Genomic DNA, 26,683 nt, shown 5'->3' on the forward strand with positions numbered 1-26,683 from the left:
TGTACCTATATGTAATCTCTCTTTCTCTCCCCCCTTCCTCCTTCTCAAAGCCTGAAAACATAATGCTGTTGGACAGGAATGTACCAAAGCCTCGAATCAAGATTATTGACTTTGGTTTAGCACACAAAATTGACTTTGGAAATGAATTCAAAAATATCTTTGGAACGCCAGAGTTTGTTGGTGAGAAAACTGTTGTTTCTTCAAACTATTCTTTTTCAGTCTGTGAAACAGTATCTGTGGCTTATCTTGGCTTGGCTGATTTACAGAGTATGAAATTTGTGTGTAATTTGTGACATTTTGAAATTTAAATAAGCAATTTGTAGCATTTGATTTCAAATTAGACTTGCATTAAGGTGTTTTAATCTATCAGCATCTTAACTTATTATCTCTGACATACATGGACTCAGAGTGAGACTTATACCTGTTCTTTGACTAGGTACTTACCTTGCTGCTTTTTCCTTTAGCTCCTGAAATAGTAAATTATGAGCCTCTTGGTCTTGAAGCAGATATGTGGTAAGTTATTGGATCTTACTTGAAATAAATCTCTCATGATTATGCTTATGTTCTAACCTTTTTTTTTTCTCCTCTCTCTCTTTCCATCTATTTTTTTCTCCTCTCCCTCATTCTTTTTTTTGTTTGTTTTTCCTTCAATCCAGGAGCATTGGTGTAATAACTTATATTCTGTAAGTACCAAAATCTATGGGTGTTTCTTGCAAATGCTGTTGTTTTTTAATTCTTGTTCTATCCTCTGGGGTGTTGGTGTTGTCTGTACAAATCAAACCATTCTGATTGCACATCATGATTCAAGTTGTATGATCTTAAAAGCAGCAGAATAATTATGGAAAGAATTGCTGTTAATCAGCATTGAGCTGGGATGGGAAACTGTCTTCAAATCTCTAGGTGACTTTCCTGCAGCTATATCTTAATAGTAGTCTTTGAAATTACAGCAAAGTTTTTTGCCCTGCTACATCACATATTCCTGAAAGTAGATCTGCAGCCTTAAAATGGAAAAGAAAAATGTTCTCTTTCTACTGTTGTTTGATCTCAGAGGGCTGAAGCAGCAGTGTTACAATATGTACTGAGAGGAATGTTCTGTCTCTCCTGCAGTCTAAGTGGTGCATCTCCATTTCTTGGAGAAACCAAACAGGAAACACTGGCAAATGTGTCTGCTGTGAATTATGAATTTGAAGAAGAATTCTTCAGTAATACCAGTGCCCTAGCTAAAGACTTTATACGAAGACTTCTAGTCAAAGATCCAAAGTGAGTTGTTATTCTTCTGTGTGGCACTTACATCTCTAGTATTTAAAATTACATTATATTAGGAGATGATAGTTTAATAAACATAAACCAGTATGTATTTTATTAATATCTGAAACTGTTTCATCTTTTATTCTCTTAAAGGAAGAGAATGACTATTCAAGACAGTTTGCTGCATCCTTGGATCAAGGTTAGCATGCCATTCATTCTCTGTTGTCCTGTTTTTAATCATTCTTCATTTCATGCTTTTCAAGTTCCTTTACATGGAATATTTTCATAATTGTTTAATGTAACTTACTTTATTGGAAAGCTGCCTGTATGAAAGCTAACACATACAGAATATGGGCTTCATTAATATATGCTCTATGTGAATTAGCAGTAGGGAAGTAGCCCCTTGTGGGAATTAAAGTCATGGTCAGACAGAGAAGCTAATCTTCACAGAGCATTGCACTGACAAACGTACAGTCTCTGAATCCAGCCCAATTCACCCTAATTTTTCTTCTTCTAATGCCCTTGTTTAGACTGGTAAAAAACTAGTAATTTCTCTTCTGTCCTTCCCCTTACACGGAACAGAGCAGTGGATGTAGTGGTCCACTTGCTCCTTCAGTGTTTCAGTGTTTGGTTTGGATTGAACTGTTGTGAAACTGCTAGGGTGAGAGGGAGGAAATGGCACCCATCATTCTTCTTAATGTGTGCAGTGCTACCTGGCAGTTTATTGTTTTAATTCCTATCACATTCTGATTTGATATATATATCTCCATAAAAATGACTTCAAGGATGGGGTCATAAAGTGCAAAATTTCGTGTACTCCACTAGTCATTGGTGCTTAGTATCAGCCCATGAAAATTTGAAAGGATGAGAGCTTTGAGCTTGCTGCACTGGTAGATGGGATGTGATTTTGTTTGAGGAGGGAGTAATTTTTTGGCAGTGTCCAGGTGATTACACTGAGACTATAACAAAGATTGACTGCATTTAAAATCAGTCAGCAGATCTTCCCAGAAGACAGGATTTATCTTGGAAATCAAATGCCTCTATCAGAGAGGGAGATGAAGGACAAGGCTGAATGTTCTGATGTTTGAAGGGGTTTTTGTTTAAAATGAAAAAGCACATTTTATTATTGCATTCTTAGGTCTGGATTTCCCTTACAGCATTTTCTTAAGAAATTCCATCTATATGCCAGACTAGACTCTGAATATTAAAAATATACGCTTACAGTTACTTCATTATTACAGTATGATTGGAGTACTATTATAATGTAAATGGAAGTCATCACTGAGGGGGACAGAGACTTACATGCAGAAATTATCGAATTTTTTGGAACATCTTTTTTTTCCCTTTGCTCACAGCCAAAAGACACTCAGCAAGCACTCAGTAGAAAAGCTTCTGCAGTGAATATGGAGAAATTCAAGAAGTTTGCAGCACGACGAAAATGGAAAGTAAGTCTTTCAGTAACACATCAAATGCTGGTGACATACAAATGCAGTAGAATTGACTGTTCCAGGGAAAGGTCAGCACATTTAAGAGTGGAAAGGAAGGAAGAAGAAACATGTTCTTCTGACACTGGAAATAAACTAAGTGCTTGAGTATGCTAGTATGGGAGAAGACCTCTTTGTCAGTGAGGTCCAATGCTTGAGTGTGAATTGTTTGCTTTGTGCTTCTGCTGGATTATAATAACAAAAATTAAGGTTTCAAATTCAATATAAAAAGCAGATGGGGTATTGAAGTCAAACTTCAGTTTGTTTTGCTAAGTCCTTTAAAATCTCTGTGATAGCATCCTATCAGAATTTCCTAATTTTTTTACATATAGCTTTTTTCTTGTTATTTTTATAAAGCAATCAGTGCGCTTAATATCCTTGTGCCAAAGATTATCAAGATCTTTCTTGTCCAGAAGTAGCATGAGTGTCGCTAGAAGTGATGATACTCTGGTAAGTGTGTTCTTATATATTTAGAAACCTTTATCACATGTGAACTTTGCCAGTTTCTAACTAACAGAAATATTAGTCTCTTGAAAATTTGCATAATTAACTAATATCATAAGTAAGAAGAAATAGATTTTAGGTTACAAAGGTCAGTTATCCATAGATAGATAGTTTGATCTTCTGCATCTTGAAACTTTGACATTTAACTTACGGTGTTGAAACCTTGACATTTAACTTACCTGGTGTCAAAAATTCATTTCTTGGTCTTGAAACTTGATTCATGAGTATTTTTTTGCACTGCAACAATTATATGGTGAAAAAGTGTCATCTGAATTTTACTCATTATTTACATCATCATTTTGTGGACTAAAATAATTTTTTTTTTTTTTTTTACCAAATATTCAAAACCATTGAGGCTGTTTTAAATCCAATGAATGCTAGACAGCAGTGTCACAACGAGCAGTTATTTAAGGAGGAGTTGGCCAGTATTTAGAGAGTTGGCCAGTATTCACTTTGTGGTATTAGATATGACTACAGTTGCAGTTAGGAGCAATTGCTATATGTTTTGTAATTACAAATACTTGTATATCCAAAAGCATTCTTCTTAGCTTACAAGTTTTAATACACAGTTCACAAATTCCCTGTGATCAGCAAGGAATGTGTGTGTTAATATGTTTAGCCCTGGGGAATATAATCTTTTCTGTGCATTAACAGGATCAAACTTCAAAAATTCTGCAAAGCCCTTTTTTGCATACTGTCTTCCCCGTGTCCCTCCTGTGCGACTCCATGCTCATGTTTCCACTTTTTCTCCTCTTATCTTTTGGCTTCTGTGCTCTTTGTTCTCCTCTTGCTCTCCTTTCCCTACCCAACACCCCCCCAGTTCAGCTATCTGTATGCCTTTTAACACTGGATCAGCTTTTCACACCTGTGTTCCAGCAGAAAGGATTATAGCCCAATGTCAGTGTCCTAAAAAATCTGAAACCTCGGGAGAGAGGGAGGTAAGAGCAATCCAAATAATGGGCTCTGTGAATTTCAGCTCTTTGAAATTCTAGTGCAGAGGAGAAAAACAAAGTTACACCTGCAGAGGTATCTAGGCTTATTACTTAGGTTCTAGATTTTTAACTGATCCATTTGAATAGATGACAGCTTGGACCAAAGCACCTCTCTTGCGGATGGCACAAAACCTGATACTTCAGCTGGTATTCATGCACCACTTGGGTTTTTTAATTGGCACATGTATGCATGGAATAATTTCATTTTGTGCAAGTATTGCTTCTATTGAAATCTATCATCTACTTTTCCTATGAAGACAAAAAAAATACACCTTATTAAAGAAACCTGTGTGAAGTGTCAGTGATTAACAGGCTTGTGTGTGATGAAGAGGGAAGTATACTTTACCAGAAAACATGTCAGGGGGTTTGGTGTGGGTTTTCAGGTAACATGCATATATGCTAGCCATATGCTTCATGAAAGATTACAACTTGTAGCTGAAGCACTCTTTTACAAAGAAATTTCAAAAAATTTAGGGTTTTTTTGGTTTTTTTTGATGTCTTGGCATCTGTTAGATACGGATTTTTTCCTAAAGCTAACAATTTTTCTTCTTTCGCATTTAATTGCAAGGATGAGGAAGATTCTTTTGTGATGAAAGCTATTATTCATGCCATCAATGATGACAATGTTCCTGGATTACAGCACCTTCTGGGATCTCTGACAAATTACGATGTCAATCAACCCAACAAGGTAGTGTGGGTCTGCTTTGAGGTGTGAGGTGTGTGGGGGACTAGCTAACACCCTGTTGAATAGAGCAGTGTGGTTGTAAAATAGAAATGTAACACCTGAAATTAAAAGGCAAGGGAATGGGAAAAAGTTCTGCCTTTTTTCTAGGAGAAATTTTCACATGTTTTATGTTCAGTCTTCTCGAGATTGATTAAAATGGAGCCCAAATGAGCCCAAGTTTTTTTGCCTAGGCATTTCAAAAGTGTAACTCAAATCTATGGTCAGGAACTGACCATAGGTTTGTGGTGTATCAAATATCTGCCTTCACTCTTGGTGGCAGTTGCGGTTTCTTGTGGTTAATGAAGATGGCAGAATACTTAACAATAACCAGACTGCTAAAACTGACTTGGCAAAGCATTGTTAGAAACAGAAGTTGCAAACTGCAGAAGTGGGATATGTAAACATGTTAGATGGTGGTGTTCACTTTCAGTAATGAAATTGCTTGTCCACTACAGTATTTCAATGCATCAGCAACATCTAGGAAAGTGAAATGGGACTGTCCATTAAAACAAAAAATACAGTGATTTCTTAAATGGCTCAAGGCAAGGTGATGCTTTTTTGCATGGTTATAGTGACCTTCATTACAAAGTACTTTCAGAAATATGAAGAACAGTATAGAAGTAAAATGTTCTTTTACTGTGACAGATATTGAACCATTTAAGAAATCACTGGGGTTTTTTGTTTTTATGTGTGGTCCCATTTCACTTTCCTAGATGTTGCCTATGGCTTGTGCCTGAGGTGGTGTGGTGGCTGCAAAGAAATTGCAAGGGGGAATGTTATTGCCAAACAAGGCTAATAGTAAGAGCTTAACATTGATATTCCTAATTTTAAAAGCATAAATGTACTGTGTGATATATCATTAATTCATCTCAAAAATATGGAGAATTGTTGTGCAATAATTTTTTTGAAAAAAGGAATGAATTATTTCCATGCACTATTTCCTATAGACTTAATTTGAAGGTGGAAATCTGAAATGCTATTCAATGCATGCCTTCTATTCCACTGTTTCCTTAATCCTTCAACAATTAACTATATCATTCTTGCTTGTATTTCATTGTTAGCATGGAACACCTCCACTACTGATTGCTGCTGGCTGTGGAAACATTCAGATGCTCCAGCTGCTTTTAAAGCGTGGATCTCGTATTGATGTTCAGGATAAGGTTGGGGTTCTGCTTTTCAACTGCTCTTTATAAGTTTTTTAGTACAGTTAGCAGGAGACAAGCAGTTCAGACCAAGTGGTATTGGAAATTAAAAACTCTGAGCTGTAGATCCTGTTTTCTGCCTTCCACAGCAAAAAACATAAGACCAAGTTTTTAGCAATGTCATTTATTACTAATACATATCCTCTGATTTTCATCACTTTATTAGCTGAAATAATTTGAATGATACTAATCTTACAATGTAGTTCATGCTTACAAAACCAGCTCAATTAGTTCAAATTAGTGATTTCCCTAAAACACAATGGTGAACTTTATTTAATATAGATAGATAATTTAATATTTTAGCCATGGGGGATATAGCAATTAAAATTCATATTCGATGGAGGATACAATAAGCTTTTTTCCCCAGTGTGCTGTAACAATTCATTTAAAGCAAGCTTGAAGAACTGTCTGCCTCTCCATCTGATAGATGGTAAAGCAAGCAGAAGAAAGGTTTTTATCTCATGACTGTTCTTTAGAAAGTACTCCCTAACAAGGGAGAAGAGGATTATCCTTGCAAACAGTTAGTAATCCTGTTAATCATCCTTGCATAGAGAGGTTTTTGTTGTCACTGTTGGTATGTAGTGTTGTTGAATCAATTTGAAATTTTTTTAAAAGTGAATGTGTTCATATAAGCTTGAATAGCTTTTCAGTGTGTCTGTGCACATCTAAGTGCACATGTACCTCACCTGAAAACCTAGAATTAGGATTTTAACTTGATCAATAACATCTGAAATGAACCTTTTTTGATAGGCTGGATCTAATGCAATCTATTGGGCTTCTCGACATGGACATGTAGAAACACTGAAATTTCTCAATGATAATGAATGTCCTCTGGACATTAAGGATAAGGTAAGAAAATAACTCCTTTTTTACACAGAGGGCCTTTTCCTATAACTTTATCTTAGCAAAGAGAGAAGTCTTTCAATTGAAATGGTTTTCAGCTCTGCGATAATTCCAAGAATTTAACTGGCTCTTTTAGTGTGTTTTCTAAGTTGACTTACAGGGCCATGATAACCGAGCTTTAAAGTAGCTGGATGTACTGATTATTTTTATGACAAATGTTAGCCAAGTGTGCATGTTAAATGTGGTGACTACATGGTGGGTAGGTGGGGAAGTACAAACCTAAATTAATTTTCACTTGAAGAGTTGATTTCTCATTGGAACTCAGAGTGAAATCGTGATTTGGTTTTTCATTCCTCTTGATTGAAAATCACTTTTGTCTGACAAGTAAATTTGACTGTTATTAAGTTGAGTATGAGGAAGCCTAACAATTTATAGCTGATGAACACTTATCTTGTCTTTGGCAGTGTTATTTGAGCAACATATGCCCTAGAAACTAGTTGCTGTTAAGTTTTTATACCATAGCAATGATTTTATACTAGCCAGAGCTCCAATACAGAAGAAATTATACTCATGAAACACAGTTTAGTTTGTTGAGGGAACTAATGTAAAGCAACGTACATTAGGAAAATTGTTGTATGACTCCTAATAAGGCTACTATGAAAGAGGTTACTCTCTTAATGAAAATACAGTTTCTGTATTATATAATTTCAAAAAAGCAAGTGTTGCAAATAGTTAGACATAGTGACCAAAATGCACCAGGGTATACAAATGTGTTAGGCCAGCTCCTTACCTTGAATAAACAGGGGAGGGGGGAGCATATGGAAATATTATGAATAGAAATGGGATATCTGTTTCAACACAATTGCACACACAGCTTCCTCCTCATATTGCTCAGAAATCCCATCATGTCTGTGATCTGGAACAAACAAAGTGGAAAAATAAGTTCTGGGAAAAGAAAGCCTTGAAGAAGTAACGTTCCTGCCAGGCGGTGCTGTGTCTGTCACACACAACAGCCATAAGCTCTGCTGATGGAGCTGTGTGGCTGGGCAAGGGAGAGGGAGGAGTATCCCATGCAGGATTCAGGGCATTCGGGCTGCACAGGGTGTGCAGGCAGTGTGCATCACGGTGTGACACAGGGAATTACACCGGAATTACATGTTCTCCTGTAATTGCAGTCCGGGGAGACCGCGCTCCACGTGGCTGCTCGGTATGGGCACGTGGATGTGGTTCAGTTTCTCTGTAGCATTGGATCCAATCCAAACTTTCAAGACAAGGTGAGTCATGAACACTGTCTGTATTTTTTTCAACAAATAAGGCTATATAAAGTGGTCAAAACTTCAAGTCTCGCGTTTAGCCTCTGGGATGTTTGCAAACCAGAATTATGGAGGTTTTGGTAGCTCTTAATAAATAGATAGAGATTATGTGAAAAATGAGAGAACCAACAAGTGTGATAAAACACGGGTTCTCTCAAAACTGAAAGCTTCACAGAGAAACAACTCTGTGAAGGTGTGGGTGGTGTGTACTCTTTGAGTTCAGCTAAAGATTTTTATTCATTTTTGCCTTGAATTCTGCTTGGTTTTAGCAGTTGTAGGATTTTTCTACAGTGTCAAGGACTCATTTTTGAAAGTGAGAGGAGAGTTTCTTTAGAGGTCTGAACTCTTGCAAGAAAACAAGGAAGAAAAGGCATAACAGAAAAAGAAAATCCATTTGACCCAGATTTGACTCTGTGTGTGTGAGTTCCACAAGCCTCTCCAAGTGCTGCATTTTCTAGGACTTCCTTTTCATTGTTTAAGGAGCCCTAGGTTGAGGGAGGACAGAACATGGTCTTTGTCTGTTTCTTCACACTCAGATTTTTATAGAAACCTTGAATACAGTCCAAGTCCTCTGCTATTATCAGTCTCAATTGTCTCTTTTTTGATATTTGCCAGGTACAGAAAGGCTAACTCATTTCTTAGAATTTGATAGAGCTTTTAGTGGATTTTAATTCTCCCTGCTTTTTCAGTAGGCTGCTTTCAGTATATTTTTGTCAAACATTTCAGGTTTTTAATCGTGTTCCATGTAACTGCTCTGACATACAATGAATTGAAGTTTAATGCTTTGAAGTTTCCTGGTTCAAGTAAAAGGCAAATTAGTACTTCAGTCAGAAGTGAACTCCAAATGCAGACAGTTTCAAAGGCATGTTGTGATGTGTTCTCTAAAGGACTTGGGTTTTTAAGTATCTTTACTCCTAGAACATTGGGATGTTCTTTCTCAACATGGTAAGCAGAGTAACCTGGCTCAGACTGCAGGTCTAGTGGGATTTGCATCTTCGTTCTGATCACTCTGTTATAGACACTGGATTACTCACAGCACACAGGATAGAGAAGTTGTTTGTGAACAAGGGTCTGTTTACAAGTGAGAGAACCAAGATAGTTAGCCTCAGGAGCAAGGATAGATTTAAACTGGTATTGCTGACAAGGCACCATGATCACTTGTATGTCAGCTGAAGTTATTCTTGGCTTTAGAACGTCAGCATTAGAAATTACAATATCTTTTCATGACTTACTTAGTAGACTGTCTTTTCTTTTTCATACTGTCTTTTTGTATTTTTAAGCTGGGGAGTTGTTCTTCCTGAAGTTTGGTTCAGTACTGTTTTTTGATTTTCGCTGTTGATAGGAAGAAGAAACCCCCCTGCACTGCGCTGCTTGGCACGGCTACTACTCTGTGGCCAAAGCACTCTGTGAAGCAGGGTGCAATGTGAACATCAAAAACAAAGAAGGGGAGACCCCGCTCCTGACAGCATCTGCCAGGGGTTACCATGATATTGTGGAGTGCTTGGCAGAGCACAGGGCTGACCTTCACGCAACAGACAAGGTCAGTTATGTCTGGAGATCGCAGGGCTGTGTCTCTCAATTGCTTCGTTTGAGGGCTGCAAGTCAGCATTGTTTCCACTATGTGAATTTTCATAGCAGTTCACACAGGGCCTATTGATGGCTGAAGCAGTCTTTAGGGTTGTCCATTATTATTCCATGGTTGGGTTTTTGCTGATCTATCATCTCCTTATCATTTATCACCCCATGAGTAACACTCTTTGAAAAATTACAGGAACATTAGGTTCTGTAATTGGCAACAAACTGTTAACTTCAGAGAAAAAGATGGATTTGCTGTTGGCCTTTGATTACTCTGGGTTGGATAAATCAAATCCATTTCCAATAAGAACTATTTAAAAATTTTATTGTATCTGTTTCAGAATAAATTTTTGTCTTTCATGATGTAATCCAAATAAATAAATTTGGAATTTATTTGCTTGTATTTTTGGTATGGCGGGCCTTTTAGGTACCTTTATTAGTAATGTTAATTAAATAGTTATTAAAGCAAGTTCAGCAGAAAGTTTCTAAAGCCTCTAAAATAATTAAATTTTCTTCTGGTCTCTTTAAGTTGTTCCACATAGAGAAAGCTCTGTCTTTAAAGTGACTGATCAGAAGGCAGATTGCATGACTTTTGCATCACTAATTTCTCTCTAGTAAACACTAGAGTTTATAATAGTCAGCTGGTTTTTACTATTGATCGCTCTCCTCCCTCCAAGGAAAGCTGTTAGAAGAAAATGTGCATTTGTATTTCATCCATTCCACTGCAAAGACCAGTGGCCTAACAGAAATTTGCTTTCATCTCGTGGCTTATTTATTCAGACAGATATGGTGCATCTCCCTGCCTCCACCTTCAAATTAAAAACCACTGTGATTCCTGAGGCAAGGAAATGCACCCTGTTGTGTGGGTGGTTGTGAGATGGTTGCGAACTTTACTAAATGTTTTGATTTTTAGTATTATTAGATCTCACTTACTAGCTGTCTCTTTATTTCAGGATGGTCATATAGCCCTGCATCTTGCTGTAAGAAGATGCCAAATAGAAGTAGTTAAAACTCTCATTAGTCAAGGATGTTTTGTAGATTTCCAAGACAGACATGGCAACACTCCCTTACATGTGGCCTGCAAAGATGGGAATGTGCCTATTGTGACGGCACTCTGTGAAGCAAATTGTAGTTTGGATGTCACTAACAAGGTAAATGGAATATGGATGCTGAATTCCATTGTTTATTAGCTCACCTGTTGCATTAGATGACCTTTTCAAGTCCTCTGATATGAAAAAGTCTTTTCCTAGATTTTTCTGTCTCTGAAAGTGGCCAAATGCAAAATATTAAATGACTCACCTCACAAATTTACCAAAATCCATTTCAGTGGAAGAGATCATTAAACACCAATAAAGAAAAAACCCAGGTGAATTATTATTATTTTGCCAACCTTCTTCCCTAGCCATTTGGCTTTGCGTTATGCAGATTACATCTAGTGCAAAAGAACAGACAAAATGCATTGCAGCTGGCTTTGATTTCGTATGTAACATTGAATTATACACAAAATTGAAGACTGGTATGTTTTCTGCTACAGTATTAGTAACTCTAAAAATGGTGATTGCAATGCTTATTGGTAGATTAATGTCAGCTAAAAATGCAAACAATCTGTAGTTGGTTCCAAAAAGAATATTTCATTACATGCCCCTTAATTTCAAGTCCCTAGTGCCTTTTATGCTGCTTCTGTTGTGCTCATGCTGCAGTGTATGGGATGACTAAACATAATGCTTTGCAGGTTTATATTATGTCTTTTATTCTGGAGGTCTTTAAGGGAAAAGTGGGCTGTTTCAGGATACTTTCTTTACATAGTTAGTATGTTTGAATAGGTCAAGGTCAGCCACTGAACTCTGCTGACAGGCTGTGATGCTTGTGGCTTGATATGTAGCTCCGAAAGTCTTTCTCTGCCCTATTTAAATTTTATATGTGCTACAAAGTTTAAAAGTTACTTATAGGAATCTTTATGTTGCTATCTGCAGTTTCTTTGATTCAGGTAGTTTAGCTTCTTTGTGTTTTTTCCTAGTTAACACTTCCATTGATTACCAAAGCATTTACATTGCATTGACCAGATAAAAGCCAAAGAAAATTAGCAGGTTTTTTGAGGATTGTCCATGCAATCACTTCTGGTTTCAACAATTAAACTCATCAGCTGTCTAATGAGAAAAGTTAAAATAATGAACTCCCCAATCCTGCTTTTCAGCTCAAATCTGATTGACTAGGCAATTAAATCCAGATTCACAGATAAGAGCACATTTTAGAGAAGTTGTGTTAATGGTCCACGAGGCTCTCGTCCTGTTTGCTAATGGAGAGTGCTGAGCTAGGATCACCCCTGACATGCTGTGGAAAAAATAATTAGCCCTAAAATGTTCAGTGGCTGTGAGATCATGGCTACAGAAGCTGTGGTTATAGTTATTCTGCTGTTATTCTTTTAAGAGTAATGTATTCTGGACAGATTTTTAAAGTGCCCTTTATTTGAAATGGGGAGTTTGAGTGTTATTAAATAGAGAATATTAATTTCTACTTCCCCTCTTCAGGAGCAAACCCTGCATTAACAGGGCATTAACAAAATGAACTTCTGTCCTTGGTCCAAACATTTGGCTTTGTCCTACATGTATGTAATACTGATTGAAGGCATTTTGTTTTTTCTTTCAGAGATTCAGTACAGCAGACCATCACATGCCTTTAGAATCATAGAATCACAGAAGCATTTAGGCTGAAAAGTAACTGTAATATCAGAGTCTGACCATTAACCCAGCACTGCCAACCCAACCACTAAACTGTCCCAAGTCTCCACATCGATATTACTTAAATACCTCCAGGAATGGTGACTCCACCACTTCCCTGACCAGCCCATTCTGGTGCTTGATGACCCTTATAGTGAAGAAATTTTTCCTGACAGCCAGTCTAAATATCCTCTGGCACAACTTGAGGCTATTTCTTGTACTCCTGTCACTTGTTTCATGGCACAAGAAAACCAACAACCAGCTCACTACACCCTGCTTTTAGGCTTTTGTAGAGAGTGACAAGGCCTCCCTCGCACATCCTTTTCTCAAGGCTAAACAATGCCATCTACATCAGCAGCTCCTCACAGGACTTCTGCTCCAGACCTTTCACCAGCTTCATTCCCCTTTTCCAGCCATGGCCCAGCGCCTCAATGTCCTTCTTGTTATGAGGAGCCAAAAACTGAGTACAGGATTTGGGGTGTGCCTGCCCAGTGCCGAGCACAGGGAGACAATCACCGCCCTGGTCTTGCAGGACACACTGTTTGTAAAAGGATGCTACTTGAGTTGAGGGGTAGGGTCTGGAGGAACCTGAGCATCTTTTCAGATTCCAGTTGTCAGAAAGCTGGCTTTGCTCTCCAATACTTCTTTCAGTAAATGTTATGGGTTTGTTGCTGATTGCAGACAGGAAGAACAGTATTGAAAGCATAAAAATGCGAAGTAATAGTAGGCTACCAGCAGAGAATATATGGTAGTTTTTGTAACAGTAGCTCTGAACATGCAAAACCAGAAGTGGGTGTCATGAGGACCTGTTGGCAGTGAAGAGATTCATGGAAAAAAGAAAAAATTGGATAAGCAATACTTTACAGCACTTTCCCTCTTCACTGAAAAAAATATATTATTTCATGCTGACTTCTTTCATTCATTCTTTTTACTTCTTTGGGTGAAAGGGGGAGATATTTAATTTTCAGTAGCTCTTGGGATGAAGTAGAACCCAGAGTTCTAAAGGTTATGAAATTAGTGTTGTTTAAGTGGTTCATATTTAATTAAGTGAAAAGGCAATTAAATTTTCTGGAATTAAAAAACATTATCAAATATAGCCAAAAAAACCTCTAAAGGATTACTCCGCAGTTGTGAGGGATTTAGCTAGAAAATTGTTTCCCCATTTTTTAAATAATCATCCAGCCTTTGTTTTTAATTGCACTTTTGGCAGTTGTGCTTAGGCTGCAATCACAAGTACTTTTACTTGCAGTTTTTGCAAAACCTGTCCTGTGTATCAGTATGTATAATTGTATAATGTGCCTGATTATTACACATAAAATTTGAAGTGAAGTTCTTTGACTAATGTAGTGACACTTCTTTCCTCATGTTAGTATGGAAGAACACCTTTACACCTGGCAGCAAACAATGGCATCCTTGATGTTGTCCGGTTCCTTTGCCTGACCGGTGCCAATGTAGAAGCATTAACCTCTGTAAGTATTGAGAGATGCTGTTCTTCTTTTGTGCATGGTAGTTGAAAAAGAACTCATGAAAGAGACAGGCGTAGGAAAAGGACATTGAAATTTTTTTAAAAAGGCCTGTTATATTTTATACAACATGAGTGTTCTTCTATCTTTGGGAATTGTTCTATCTCTTGTCTACTTGTTCACTTCTTGCAACTGAATTTGGAACAGTACAGTTCCAAACTGTATTAGTTGAACTGGATTATGGTACAGTACAGCTACCACTTTGTCTACCCCTAATCATTTCTTCATCTAAGAATTACTTGTATCATTGCATTTTCTATAAGTTTTGAGTCACTTTCTGTAAGTTCTGAGTACACTTAAGATGGATGCCATTTCACATTTGAGGAACGTACAAATGCATTGTATGTATCTTAAATATTTTTCTTGCCTTAAGGGGGTTGCAAAGTTCTAGTTTTATGGTGGGAGATGTGTGCTTGCATGGACGAGGGAACTGGTGTGAGAGTATCTTTGTAAAGGAAATCATCCATGTCAGATCAGCCAGCACCACTGCTTCCTGTTAGTAACACAGAGGGCATTTTTCATTCTCAGTAGGGTGAGAAACATCCTCCTAATGACATATCCACAGCAGGAGTGAAGTGTCCTTTGTCATATGCATGATAAATTATAGACATCATGCACACCACTACGTGTAACACTACTACGTTTTGAACAAACTAATCATGTTTTGTACTAAGATGCAGCGGATCATTTTACATTGCTACTCACTGTAACCAGTGTAGTCTGCTTAGAAATAACTACTGGTACATATGAGAAAGACATGTCATTAGATTTCAGTTGAGTCCACATTTTTCAGAGTTCTTTTCCTAACAATTTTTTCTGAGATGGCTGAAATGGAGAGGGGAAAAAAAGAAAACTTCTATATCATTTGCTATACCATTTGGTAGAAAATACTAATTTTTGTGGTTTTTTCCTCTAGATTTAGCACTGCAGTTTTTTCTTTTAAGCACAGATCTTATGTAGGAGGAGAATGGCAATAAACCTGGAATTGGGGCTTAACCAAGTTTATGACATAATAATTACTTTCTGATAACTATTGGATTGTATATTGCCATGTCACCTATTAATAATAGTGAAATGTGCATACAGTGGACTTGGTAGGATGCTCTACAGATTTCCTTTGTCATCTCTTTTTGTCTTTTTTGTTTGTATGTGTGTTACATCCCATTGTGTATATGTATTTACACTACTATGTAGTGTAGAGATGAGATAAAAATAAAAGGGTGATGGGGGAATTCTTGAACTGTCGCACTTCATTTATGTCATGAGAGCTGTGTTGGTATAATTGCCCATGGGACACTGTCCTTCCATGGTGAAAGTACATTTTGTCTCTTCAGTTTAGGTTAGTTTGAAGGACATAACAAAATAAATAGTGCTGATACTAAATCTATCAGGAGCAGTACACTGAATAGTAACCATCCATTATTCCAGAAGCGTGGTGGCAGAGAAAAGGAAAAAGGAAGAGACGACTAAAGGAGCTTGCATGTTGTAATATTAATATTTCAGTTTTCCATTGGTTTGCTAGAAGGCTGTTAAACTGTTCTGAAAAGTTTATTAACAGCTCTTTCTGAGCCAGTGCAGTAGAATTAATGGCCTTTTTTTCCTCTCAGTATGCCATTCCTGTAGGAAAAGGAGCTAACTTTTCCAACACCATTAAGTAACTGGGCTGTATTATGAATTCCTTGCCTTCTTCCTGGGTTGAAGCCCATTTTGGAACTAGTCTATTTTTAATTTGATTTCTTGGATGGTGTTAAGTGATCTTAGAAAATCTCCCCCTCCTGGAGTATACAACAATTTCAAATGTTTGAAAAGTGCCCCAAAACATCTGTTGTGGTCACATGTTAACTAGCACCATGTTGTTGGATTCTCCTCATGAAAGTTTCTAAACCAACTTTGAAATTGTCAGTGATTAAAAGTTTTGGTACATACAGATGCTTGCAAATGTGATTTGAACTCAGGATCAGCTCTTTCAGGCTGTCTGATTTGCAATATAGGAAGCCAGTCAGCAATTGTAATGAAATTTACCAGTAGGTGCAAAATACACTTTCATGGATCCTGTAACCAAGCCCTTTTTATATGTCAGTTTTTTCTTACCTATTGCTACACCATTGTGTAGAAACTCTGTACTTTTCAGGAAAGCTTGAATAGGAAAATAACTTGCTATTTTGCTTGTGGATGTATTTTCTAATTCTCTTATCTGAGATAGTGAAATAAGTAAAGTACTCCTAAATTACCTCTTACCAAAATTTGAAAAAATAGAATAGCATAAAATAGCTGAAAGAATCAAAGTAGTGGGCAATTTTTCTTTTAGTCTTTTTAATATTAAACTGCTGATCTGTGAAACATAGGTAACTAAACTGCAAGACCAGAATACTGAAGGCAGCTTTGCTTCTCCTTTTAGACTTGCTGATGCAATTTAAACTGCATCCCTTACAAGTTTCTTGCTTTCTGGATTCCTCCAGTGGCTGATATGCCACTGTCAGTCTTTATCCATTCGTAAATAAACATTCACCTGCTATGCATGTGAGTCAATATGCTGATGTGTCCCTTCTTTGTGACCTTTTAAATCTATTCAGTGGGCAGTATCTAGAAATCATTATCAGTCTCTAATTGCTAAGAAGAGAGATGGAATTCAGGGGGAGGAGTGTTGACTTTGCTCTCAGATTCTGAACTCAAAGTATCTTGTTACAGTGGCATCCAGATGCCCATTTGTAAAAGAAAAGGAACTACTGCTAATAATTTGTGTTTTAACAGGATGGGAAAACAGCAGAAGATCTCGCCAGAGCAGAGCAGCATGAACATGTAGCCAGTCTGCTTGCAAGACTTAAAAAGGTTGGGAATACATGAATTTTAAGTGAGGTTTTCATCAAAGCCACTCTAAAAACTGTTGCAAAATTCCTTGCTGCAATGCTGTATTTTTTTTTTCTTTTTCCTTTTTATATTTTTAATTTGAAATTATGCCCTCAATTAAAGCAAATATGTACATATTCAAGAAGCAAGTATGCACCACTGATTTATATCTGTCAGTGTCTGACAGTGCCTGGCAAAGCATCTAAGGTATTTAGTAGAAAATAAGCTATTAAGATTATCACATCCACTGGATGACTTATCTCCTCACCATCACCATTTCACTTAGATAAAGGTTATGAAGAATGGGAGGTTTGCGTCCCTTATGAAAATACCAATACCATGTGAAATAGTTGCATAAGTTCTCAATGTCGTCTTTTAATTCTGCAGTTTCTGAATATCCAAATGTCTTGCTAACTAGAACAAAAAGATGATCTGGGCTTGTTGTAAGGCAGCATGTCTGACACATCTGATACACATTGATTAGTCAGATAGGCAGCATCACCCATGCTGGGAAGGTTCCAGAGCCTACTTGCCTGGAGATTGCAGGCAAGAGCCAGGCCAATTAAAATAATCCTGTTATAATTACAAAGATGAGTCTGTGATTGGAGAAAGTGAAATAAATGACCATTTCTATTGCTAATAGAAGATGGTACACATAATGTATTGCCAAGGTAGAAGCAGAAACATGTCCTTTAGGCCTGCCAGCAAATCTATACTTCCTAGGAATATAAACTGTATTTGTGTGAAGATGTGAGAAAGTGCAAAGTTCAGACTTCCTTTGCAACAACAGCATTGGTAAAGTTGTCATAATAGGCTCCATTTTGCATTGTTACATCCCCACACCAAACTCTTATTTGTGTCTGCATGCAGACAGATAAATGAATGATTTATTCATAATGTAAATATGCAAATAATACAAGTTGATCTAGAACAAAATAAGAAGGTCAGATAGATCTCTTTTGAAAGAAATATTAGTAAACTGTAACTCTCTTCTTGATTGTGGAACATAACATCACTGAAGGCCTGTCTCTATATATGTGGAAAATTACTAACTTATAAAGAAATGCTGGTGAGGAAGGAACAAACTTGCATGCACGACTGTTTCTGTCAAATTTCTCAGCTCAATTGCTGCATGCTTATAATTAAAGGGGGCTCATCCCACATGTAAATTAGGTGCAAATGCAGAACAACAGAGCCCCTCTCTCAGCTCCAAATGGGGGAATGAAGAAAGGAAAGATTAATCTAGGTCCTTTGCCCTCACACTTTCCTGTTTCCTCCCTGTTTCCTTGAAATTCACCCAAACATGGGAAGCACTGAAAAAGTTGATGTGAAGAAAAGAAGAAATGCACATTGAGTTGTTGGATGGTTCAGGTGATAGCTGTCACAGCAAAGTTCTTGAGTGCTGCATGTGTATTCCATAAGAATATGCATATTGGTTAACCTTCTGAGACTGGTGGGTTAGGAGAATGGACACTGAAGGAGACTTGTTTTCACACCTTTGCCCTCTCCATTGGAGATCAAAATAATTCCATTCACTGATTTGAGCCTGAAGACATGGGATTTTCATGAAACGTCAAGGTGGCTCTTGAGAATGAGCATGAAGCTCTCCTGTCTGCCTGTCCAGTAGCTCACAGCTTGCATGATGAACCAGGTGAACAGCAGTCTGGCAAGAAAGTGTATCTAAACCCCACGCTGAGTTCGTTGGGAGGCAGAAGTTCCCTGCCACACGTCCTGATTTCTTCTTTGTGTTGAATTTTAGGATGCCCACCGGGGGATTTTTATCCAGCAGCTGAGGCACACACAGAACCCACAACCTCGGATCAAACTGAAGTTGTTTGGATACTCTGGCACTGGGAAAACCACTCTGGTGGAGTCCCTCAAATGCGGCCTGATACGAAGCTTTTTCCGAAGACGTAGGCCTAGGCTCTCCTCCACAAACTCAAGCAGATTCCCCCCATCACCTTTGTCTTCCAAACCTTCAGGTATGGTTTTGAGCTATAATGCCTGTATGAGAAAACAGTTTCCTCCTATTCTCTAAACTCCTAAGACGAAGCTGTTGGCTGCACTGCAGAAGACAGGACAGCCTAATCATGTAAGAAACAAAACCAAAAGGGAGAAGGGACTGACTTCTCTGTGCACAGGTTTGTACCTAAAGTAAGAGGAAGAGGACCAGCAAGTGTGAAGGATGCATGACTAGTTGAAGGTTTGGGTTTTTTTCTTACATGCTGCATAAGTGAACTTGTACAGCAGAGGACAGGGCTTGCAAACACTGCTATTTATTTGTCACAAAAAGTCCTAGGCTGCAAGCATCACTAATAGCTTCCTTTCTGCTGGAGGAACTTGAATAAACACTGCAAAATTGGAACATCTCTATGTGATTTTTAAGTAATAACAGGTTTCAGAACTGCCTCTGATGCCTTGGAGTGCTTTTCCCTAAGATACAGGTTTGAATTAGACCAGTTAGTGGTGTCTAAAATCGTCTTCAAACAAGCTGGAAATGAAAGTTTTCCAAACTGAAGTAAATGTTTACCAATATTAGGGAATAGATTGCTCATGTAGCACCAGCTGGCCTGTGCAAAGTGGGACGAGCTAGAAGGTGTAGAGGAACTGGTTAGGTTTACACTTAAGCCTGTGCCCAGTTTTTGAAGAGCCCACAGGGGGACGGTGGATAGGCGATGCCCAGGTCCCTTTTCTAACACTGGGAACTTACACTAGCAAGTTAAGCATGTTGAGGAGCTCAAGTTTAAATTGATGTTTAGAAGTGGTCTTACTGTGTAAGTTTTAGATGAGGCCAGGGTTGCCTTTAAAAAAGAAAAAAAACCCTTGGATAATACTTGCAGGTTTGGATTTTGTTCATGATTTTTAAGTAATATTAGAACAGTGTTAGTAGTAGTTTTCTTCACCTGAGGAAGCTATAGGGCAATCACAAAGTGGCTTAAAAAGGCAAGACCCATACCACAGAGACTGCTACTGCATTTGATGATTACTTAACACAAGGGCCTCACACCTGTGACAAGAGAAAAAAGAACTTGATTAAATTAATCAATCAAAAGTTCTTGATTTATTTATCTTAATTTACTGTGTCATACAAAGGGTGATAAATTACTCAAGGAATATCAGTTCCTGGAGGCAATACAGGAATGTTTTCATTGAAGTTAGATTTTTTTGTGTTGGTTGGTAACAGAACCAAAGAAGAGGTTTTATGTTGCTCACACCATCATAAAATCAGAAAGACTGCCAGTCACACTGGCAAATCAATGTAAAAATAAAGGTGAATTTGAAGCCCTTCAAAAGAGCTTACCTATATAAATGCAAGAAAGACATGCTGTTGTATACACACAAAGCTACTATGGGGTTGTTTTAGCATTTGGAAGTTTGGGTTTTGCTTCTTTCGGTATACATTGTTTTGGGACATAAATCATTATATGGCATGTAAATTATATTCTAGGCTGAGTGACATGATCAGATAAATATTTAAATCAGCACAACTTGATCTATACTTGGTGATATAAGATTTGTTTGTTTATGTGTTTGTTTAAATTCTGTAAAAATAAGTGTGTGAATTCACTAAGTATTTATTTACAACAGCCAAAAGATCTAAAGTATTATCCTAAGAGATCAAACACGATAGTGTAGTTTGACAGCTAACTGGTAACCTCTTTTAATTTTAAAACCCAGATAGTAGAAATTGCCAACTAGTGGAGGAAAGAAATCTTTATCCACTAGATGGTGTACGTCAGTTAAAAAGCCCTGTTGTTCCTCACTTGCACTCTGGGAAGCTGAATAAACAAGGAATTTAAAATTTGCTTATTAGTAAAATCATTTTGGTTAAGGGCCTGCTTTTGTCCTCCACCACCCCAGTGACACTTGTTACACAGTGATATATTTTTTATCATTACTTACAGGAAGCAATAATATGAATATGTGACATTTCCATGCCAATAAAAAGTCATGCAATGAAACTGTAGACTTTAGCTAAAATAAAATAAAATTTAAAAATTTAAAAGGCAGCATATTTTGCAACATAGAACTTAGGACATAGTTTGCAAAATAGAACATAGGACATAAGTGCTTTATAGGATCATTCTAATATTCTCCTTTTAATAGTTCAGAATAAGAATGTAGTTGTGTACACCCGCAGCTTCATAGACATCTCCTTTCTTTGAAGATCACTTTGGGCTTTTTAATCTGCTTTTATGGCTTGCATACTTGTTTTGAAGTGATCGTGTTGTGATTCTCACATGGTTTGTAATCTCATTTTCCTTTCCCTGACCCAGTTTCAGTAAGTATTACGAATCTTTATCCTGGCTGTGAAAATGTCAGTGTGAGAAGCCGCAGTATGATGTTTGAGCCAGGCCTGACCAAAGGGGTATTAGAAACTTTCGTATCACCTGCCCACCACTCTCACTTCTCTTCTGATGACCAGTCCACCAAGGCCATTGACATCCAGAATGCCTGCTTACATGGTAAGAAGAGCCCTGGGCTGGGATGCCTCAATGCTGTAAAGCAGTTAATGCCATTTAACTTGTTTTTTAACAGAAAAATGGAGGGAAAGTCTGACTTGGCATAGTAGTGACTGTGTTTGACAATCCAGGACTGGTGGGATTTAATTTGTTTGAGAAAGTAAATCTGCCTGAAGTGCTGTAGCTGTTGTAATATACAGTTCAATCACTCATGTCAGATCTTTACAGTATTACTGTACAGTAATACTGTAAAGTAATGTACAGTATTACAAATTCATTTCTGAGGTGAGTAAGTGGGAGAGGAGGAAAGAGGAATTTGGTCTGACAGGAGCAGGTCAGCAATGTGTCTACTAGTATGAAGGCTTCTTCACCTATACTAGAGGTCATCTGGGGATTTTATCAGATTTAGCCTGGTCCCATTTAGTCCTCACTATTTAAGTATATTCCCAGTTATGCAAAGGACATACTGTTCTCACTTTGTGTCAGGACTGGAGCATTTTCACTAAGTCCTGGAGCTCATCAGTCATTGTGAGTGGAGCTTCTGATTTAATTTCTTTTTTTGCAAGGAAAGTAACTGCTCTGCACTTGAAGCCAGTTAGCAGTAAGAGGGGTCAATCACAGAAGGTGTCATAAGTACACATGGCTTTTGCCTCTGAGACCACACAAATTGTTTCCACCAGCCATATTAATTGTGATTTATATTGGTGGTCAGATCTCTTCTTCATAAGGAAATTGCATGCCTTAGCAGCTGCAATTTTGAAGCTGAATTAGTATTAATTAAGAGTTTACTTTGGAAACAGAAACCTGATTATCAGTGCATAATAATGAATGCAGTGACAAAGCTTTTATCCTAGATGCTGAAGACTTTGCCAAGTAGCTAAAACTTGTTCTTTCTGTAGGGTAATTTCTTCCTTCGGTATAATTTGAAGTCCAGTCAAATTCTGGGAAGGAATCAGAGTTGTGCCATGGACCATCAGGAGGACTTTGTTTCTTTCTGTGTTCTGTACTATACAGAACAAAGTGTACACACAGGTGAACTCTGAGTAGCTTTACTCATAACAACAGGCTGGAGTGTTCTGACTTCTCTCCTTCTAGAAGTCTGAGGTGCATCTTAATCACCATGTATTTAATTAGAAGCAGAATAGGTGAGGCAGATATCACCCTAATCAGATGGTGCATCTGGGAAGTGCAACATACTAACACTTTTCTTACTCAAAGCTAGAGATGGCAAAAAGAAGCAGGGAGCTCTTGGAACCCTTAACATGGTGATTCTTCATCCCTAATTTACCAGCACAATGTGAATAGTCCAGTTCTGTAAAGCAGAGTGGCTTCTTTTTAGAATGTGATTCAGTGGTTTTTGAAATCAGTGGTGGCTTGTTAAGAAGAATAATTAATAAAAATATTAAGCTTTTTTGAGATGAACAGGGAAAAGAATGGGAGCCATTATTCTTGGTTTTCAAGACAATTACAAGATCTGCTGCTGTTGTTCAAGGTAAAACTCAATTTAATTGCATAAGACTTTATGCATTTAACACAGGTGCTTACATATGAAATCAGGCTAAACGTCCTAGAGAAGGAGCGTGAGAGAGGAACAGACTTTGAGGGCCCAGCTGCTAAGCCTCTAAAACTGATTGAAACTTGTTGCCTTTGTCCATGATTGCATTTTCAGCCTTGCTTTCTCACATGCATACAGTTTATGTTTGTGACAGTTTAATTTAGATTAAATGTTTTGCTTGTATTTCCGTGGCCAGAAGATATTTCATGCTTACTGATGATCTCTTCATATGTTTGTCTGTTTTTCAGGAGTTGGGGATTTCAGCATTTGGGAATTCTCTGGGAATCCTGTGTACTTCTGCTGTTACGATTATTTTGCTGCTAATGATCACACTGCAATTCACATAGTGCTTTTTAGCCTTGAGGAGCCTTATGAAATCCAGTTAAACCAAGTGACCTTTTGGCTCAATTTCCTGAAATCATTGGTCCCAGTTGAGGAGCCAATAGGTATGTTCTTGTAAATGAAGTATTAGAGATATAAAGCTTCTTGTATTTCTCTGCAACTCTGTACATCATCCGTGTTTGGTGTCTTCATCCCCATGTATGCAAACAAACTTGACATTAGGTTTCTTGGCCAAAGGGAATTTTCACATTTCACACACCACTTAGCTCAATTTAAAATGTCATGAAGTACAGTGCAATATCTTGTGGCACTGGGATTTACATCTGTACATGGCAGATGAAGTTTTATGTCAGATAAGCCATCAATAGTGTTTCAGAGGGCTGGAACCATTCAGAACCAAGCTTAGACACTTTTCTTGAATTCCTCTTATATCTAGCCCCAATAAACAATATTTTCAGCATAAATTAGTCTTGTCAGTGACAACAGGACAGAACAGTATTATGGAACAGTGTTATCCCTCAGTATGTGCAACTTTCATGTGTTTAACTAAAGTTCTGTTTGGACTTCAGATATGGTAACTTTTTGGTGCTGATGCACAGAAATCAGTATTTCTTGTAAATTTCATATATGCTCCAATTTTGCGAAGGTTTTAAGTAATTTTATTTGTATTTATATTCAGGCTTACTGAAAGTTACTTGGTGGGCAAACTTAAATTAACTTAAATAACATTTTTCTCAAAAGGTCTGGTAGTCCAGGTGTATATACAGTAACTTATTTAAACATGTTTGTGTTTGTAGTTGATTACTGGTCTGCAGACTGTTACAGTCTCTTGGACTAAGCAAGCTCTGTCATGTGTCTTGGTTCTGTGATCTGAAAGATTATTCCAGCCAGTGGATCTAACTCAGCACTAAAGGACATTTTTAGCAACGCTAGGGATTCACCAGACAAATGTGTTAAGTACTTAGCATTGTGCAACGAGTTATTTTCTCTCCCTTTCTGTATGCATTATCTCAGCCAGACAACGAGCCAAGGCCAACCCTTGGTTTTCAGTTCAGGCATCTGCATTTTTTTATTTTCTGTTTTAGATAAAATCACTGTACTAATAATATCATCATTTGGATCTAACCAACAATAAATGACCTGTGAAAGTTAAAGCTCAGAAATTTGCAACAAAGCTGCAAATACAGCTAATTTGCAACTGCTGAAAGCTTTTCACTGCTCCTCAGTCTCAGCTGATTTTTTCTTCTTGCTTATCTGATTATCAGCATTATTTAGGTACTTCACTTAAATCTGTGTTAATACGACCAGCTCAGTCTGGGTACCCATCCATCTCTGTACTGTTACAAATCTCTCAAGTAATATCTAGTAACTGATGTGTGCAGAAAAGTTAAAACTCTTGGAATTACTTACGAGTTATGTTGTCTAAGTCCTTAGCCGCCAATTAAAAAGAAAAACAAAAAGAAGATAATTGCAAAATACTTGCCTGAAAGTGTTATGCAGAGATTTGGGGAAATGGGGCTTTTTATGGTTTAATGAAGATTATGTAGCTCTTAGTTGATGCGAACTGAGCAGTGATGTAAGCATGTGACCTTTTTTAAGGCTAAAAGAGCATGATAGGGTGTACTGTCTCTTTTAAAAATAGTTTAATGATGTCTTCTATTTTCTGGAATATGAATATGAGAAAAGAGTGAAAACTCTTCTGTGTTCTGTACTGTCGCCTCATTCATGCCATTTGTATCTTTCTTTCTTTCTCATTCTTTTTCATGGCTTCTGCCAGGCTTTCCTACTTAACTCTCACCTAAGTGAGAGGTCATTGTTTGTGTAAGTACTGCAAAATAGCATTCATATCAACATATGAATGTTGTAAACATTTTGTGTTCTTACAATCTTCTATTCTGCACCAGAAATATTAAGGACTATGCAAACATTATGCAAAAATCCTTTTATGAAGCTGCTATTTCTATTTTTTCCCCCTCATAGTTTGTAGTTAGTAGCTATATCATTAGTGCTTCTGATTACTGTTTTTGTTAAACCAATAAAATAACAAAATAAAAATGTATCTGATGTTATTCAAATTGTCTAGCTATTAAAATTGGGCCTTTACAGTCCTATAAGCAGATAATATATAGCACACAGTCCTATAAGCAGGTAATTGCCAGAACATCAACAGTTACACTGTTAATGGGTGTGCTTAGAGTTGGTAAATAACTACAAAAGTAGTTGGTATGAAGGATGTAAAATGTATTTCTGCTTTTCTGGGTCAGTATCAGCCATCTCCATAGGCATGCCTTGTAGTGAGGGAGTGCTCTTGTTTCTCTTCTAGCATTTGGTGGAAAGCTGAAAAGTCCCCTGCGTGTTGTTCTGGTTGCCACGCATGCTGACATAGTGAATCTGCCTCGGCCAGTCGGGGGAGAGTTCTGGTATGACAAAGACATCTCTTTGTTGAAAGAAATCAGGAACAGGTAAGTGGAAAGTATACTTATACACAGTGTTTAAACATGCTAATTGGAAAGAAAAATACTAAAATACGTTGGAATAAGTAAAAGGTTTTTACATGGCTTATACGATATTATGATACTTTGAATATGTTTAGGACACATATGTTGTTCTAAAATTGAAACATTTACCAATATTACAGTGAGTAAGCTGCCCTGAGTGAGCTAAAATGAGCCAAGTGGTGTCAAAATTAATTGTGGTGTTGGCAGTGTCACCCTGTAAACACTGGGCTACATCCAAAGACCCATTCCAAATTTCTATCTAACATCTTGGTTCTCAGGTTTTGCACCAATCTCAGAAAAGTAGGCCATTTGCAGCTAAAACCTTGGATGCAAAAGAGGAAAATTTACCTGACAACTACCCTTAGCTGTTTACTGATTTAGAACACCTATGAAAAAAACTTAAATAAGGCCTTACTCCCCACACTTTGCAAAAAGCTGGACATTGTGGAATCACACAAGTGACAAGGTCATCCAAGAGGTACACAGAAGTTAGTGAAACTTCTGGAATTCTTCAGCAAATGTCTGGAGCAAATGCTAATGGTAGATGGAAATGGGGAATTTTCCATAAACATACTGTTGTTTAAAGCAACAGCACCTCCTGTTCAGAGTGAGCATGTAAGCAGGAAACACTGGGCATGAGAAATCATCCGTACCTGCGAGTATGGACGCTTGTCTGGGCTGTACAAGAAACAGATGTAGGAATTCCAGCACAATAGTTGGGGGGGCAGTATTTTAATAAATTGAAATAAACCAACAGAAAAAAACCTGTGTGTCAACTTTGTTGCTGGAGTCCTTATAAATGCAAATCTCCCCAGAGCTAGGCAGACAGGCTTGTGTGGCTGAAACTCAAAAG

The 26,683-nt window shown here is 37.5% G+C and overlaps 1 protein-coding gene across 1 annotated transcript in view; it reads left to right on the top strand.

Moving 5' to 3' along the window:
• DAPK1 (death associated protein kinase 1) overlaps positions 1-26,683 on the top strand; it is an 81,837-nt gene that overhangs the window by 50,122 nt on the left and 5,032 nt on the right. The window contains exons 4-22 of the mRNA XM_064735165.1: positions 51-180; positions 465-513; positions 657-683; positions 1,108-1,260; positions 1,402-1,447; positions 2,604-2,693; positions 3,090-3,182; positions 4,797-4,916; positions 6,014-6,112; positions 6,905-7,003; positions 8,173-8,271; positions 9,653-9,850; positions 10,839-11,036; positions 13,973-14,071; positions 16,877-16,954; positions 18,732-18,954; positions 21,250-21,438; positions 23,239-23,436; positions 25,656-25,794. Of these exons, the coding sequence (XP_064591235.1) occupies positions 63-180; positions 465-513; positions 657-683; positions 1,108-1,260; positions 1,402-1,447; positions 2,604-2,693; positions 3,090-3,182; positions 4,797-4,916; positions 6,014-6,112; positions 6,905-7,003; positions 8,173-8,271; positions 9,653-9,850; positions 10,839-11,036; positions 13,973-14,071; positions 16,877-16,954; positions 18,732-18,954; positions 21,250-21,438; positions 23,239-23,436; positions 25,656-25,794 (2,315 nt within the window). The 5' untranslated portion in view covers positions 51-62. The remainder of the gene's footprint in view (positions 1-50; positions 181-464; positions 514-656; positions 684-1,107; positions 1,261-1,401; positions 1,448-2,603; positions 2,694-3,089; positions 3,183-4,796; positions 4,917-6,013; positions 6,113-6,904; positions 7,004-8,172; positions 8,272-9,652; positions 9,851-10,838; positions 11,037-13,972; positions 14,072-16,876; positions 16,955-18,731; positions 18,955-21,249; positions 21,439-23,238; positions 23,437-25,655; positions 25,795-26,683) is intronic.

This window comes from Zonotrichia leucophrys, chromosome Z (assembly GCF_028769735.1).
Source record: "Zonotrichia leucophrys gambelii isolate GWCS_2022_RI chromosome Z, RI_Zleu_2.0, whole genome shotgun sequence".
In the NCBI taxonomy this organism is placed as follows: domain Eukaryota; kingdom Metazoa; phylum Chordata; class Aves; order Passeriformes; family Passerellidae; genus Zonotrichia; species Zonotrichia leucophrys.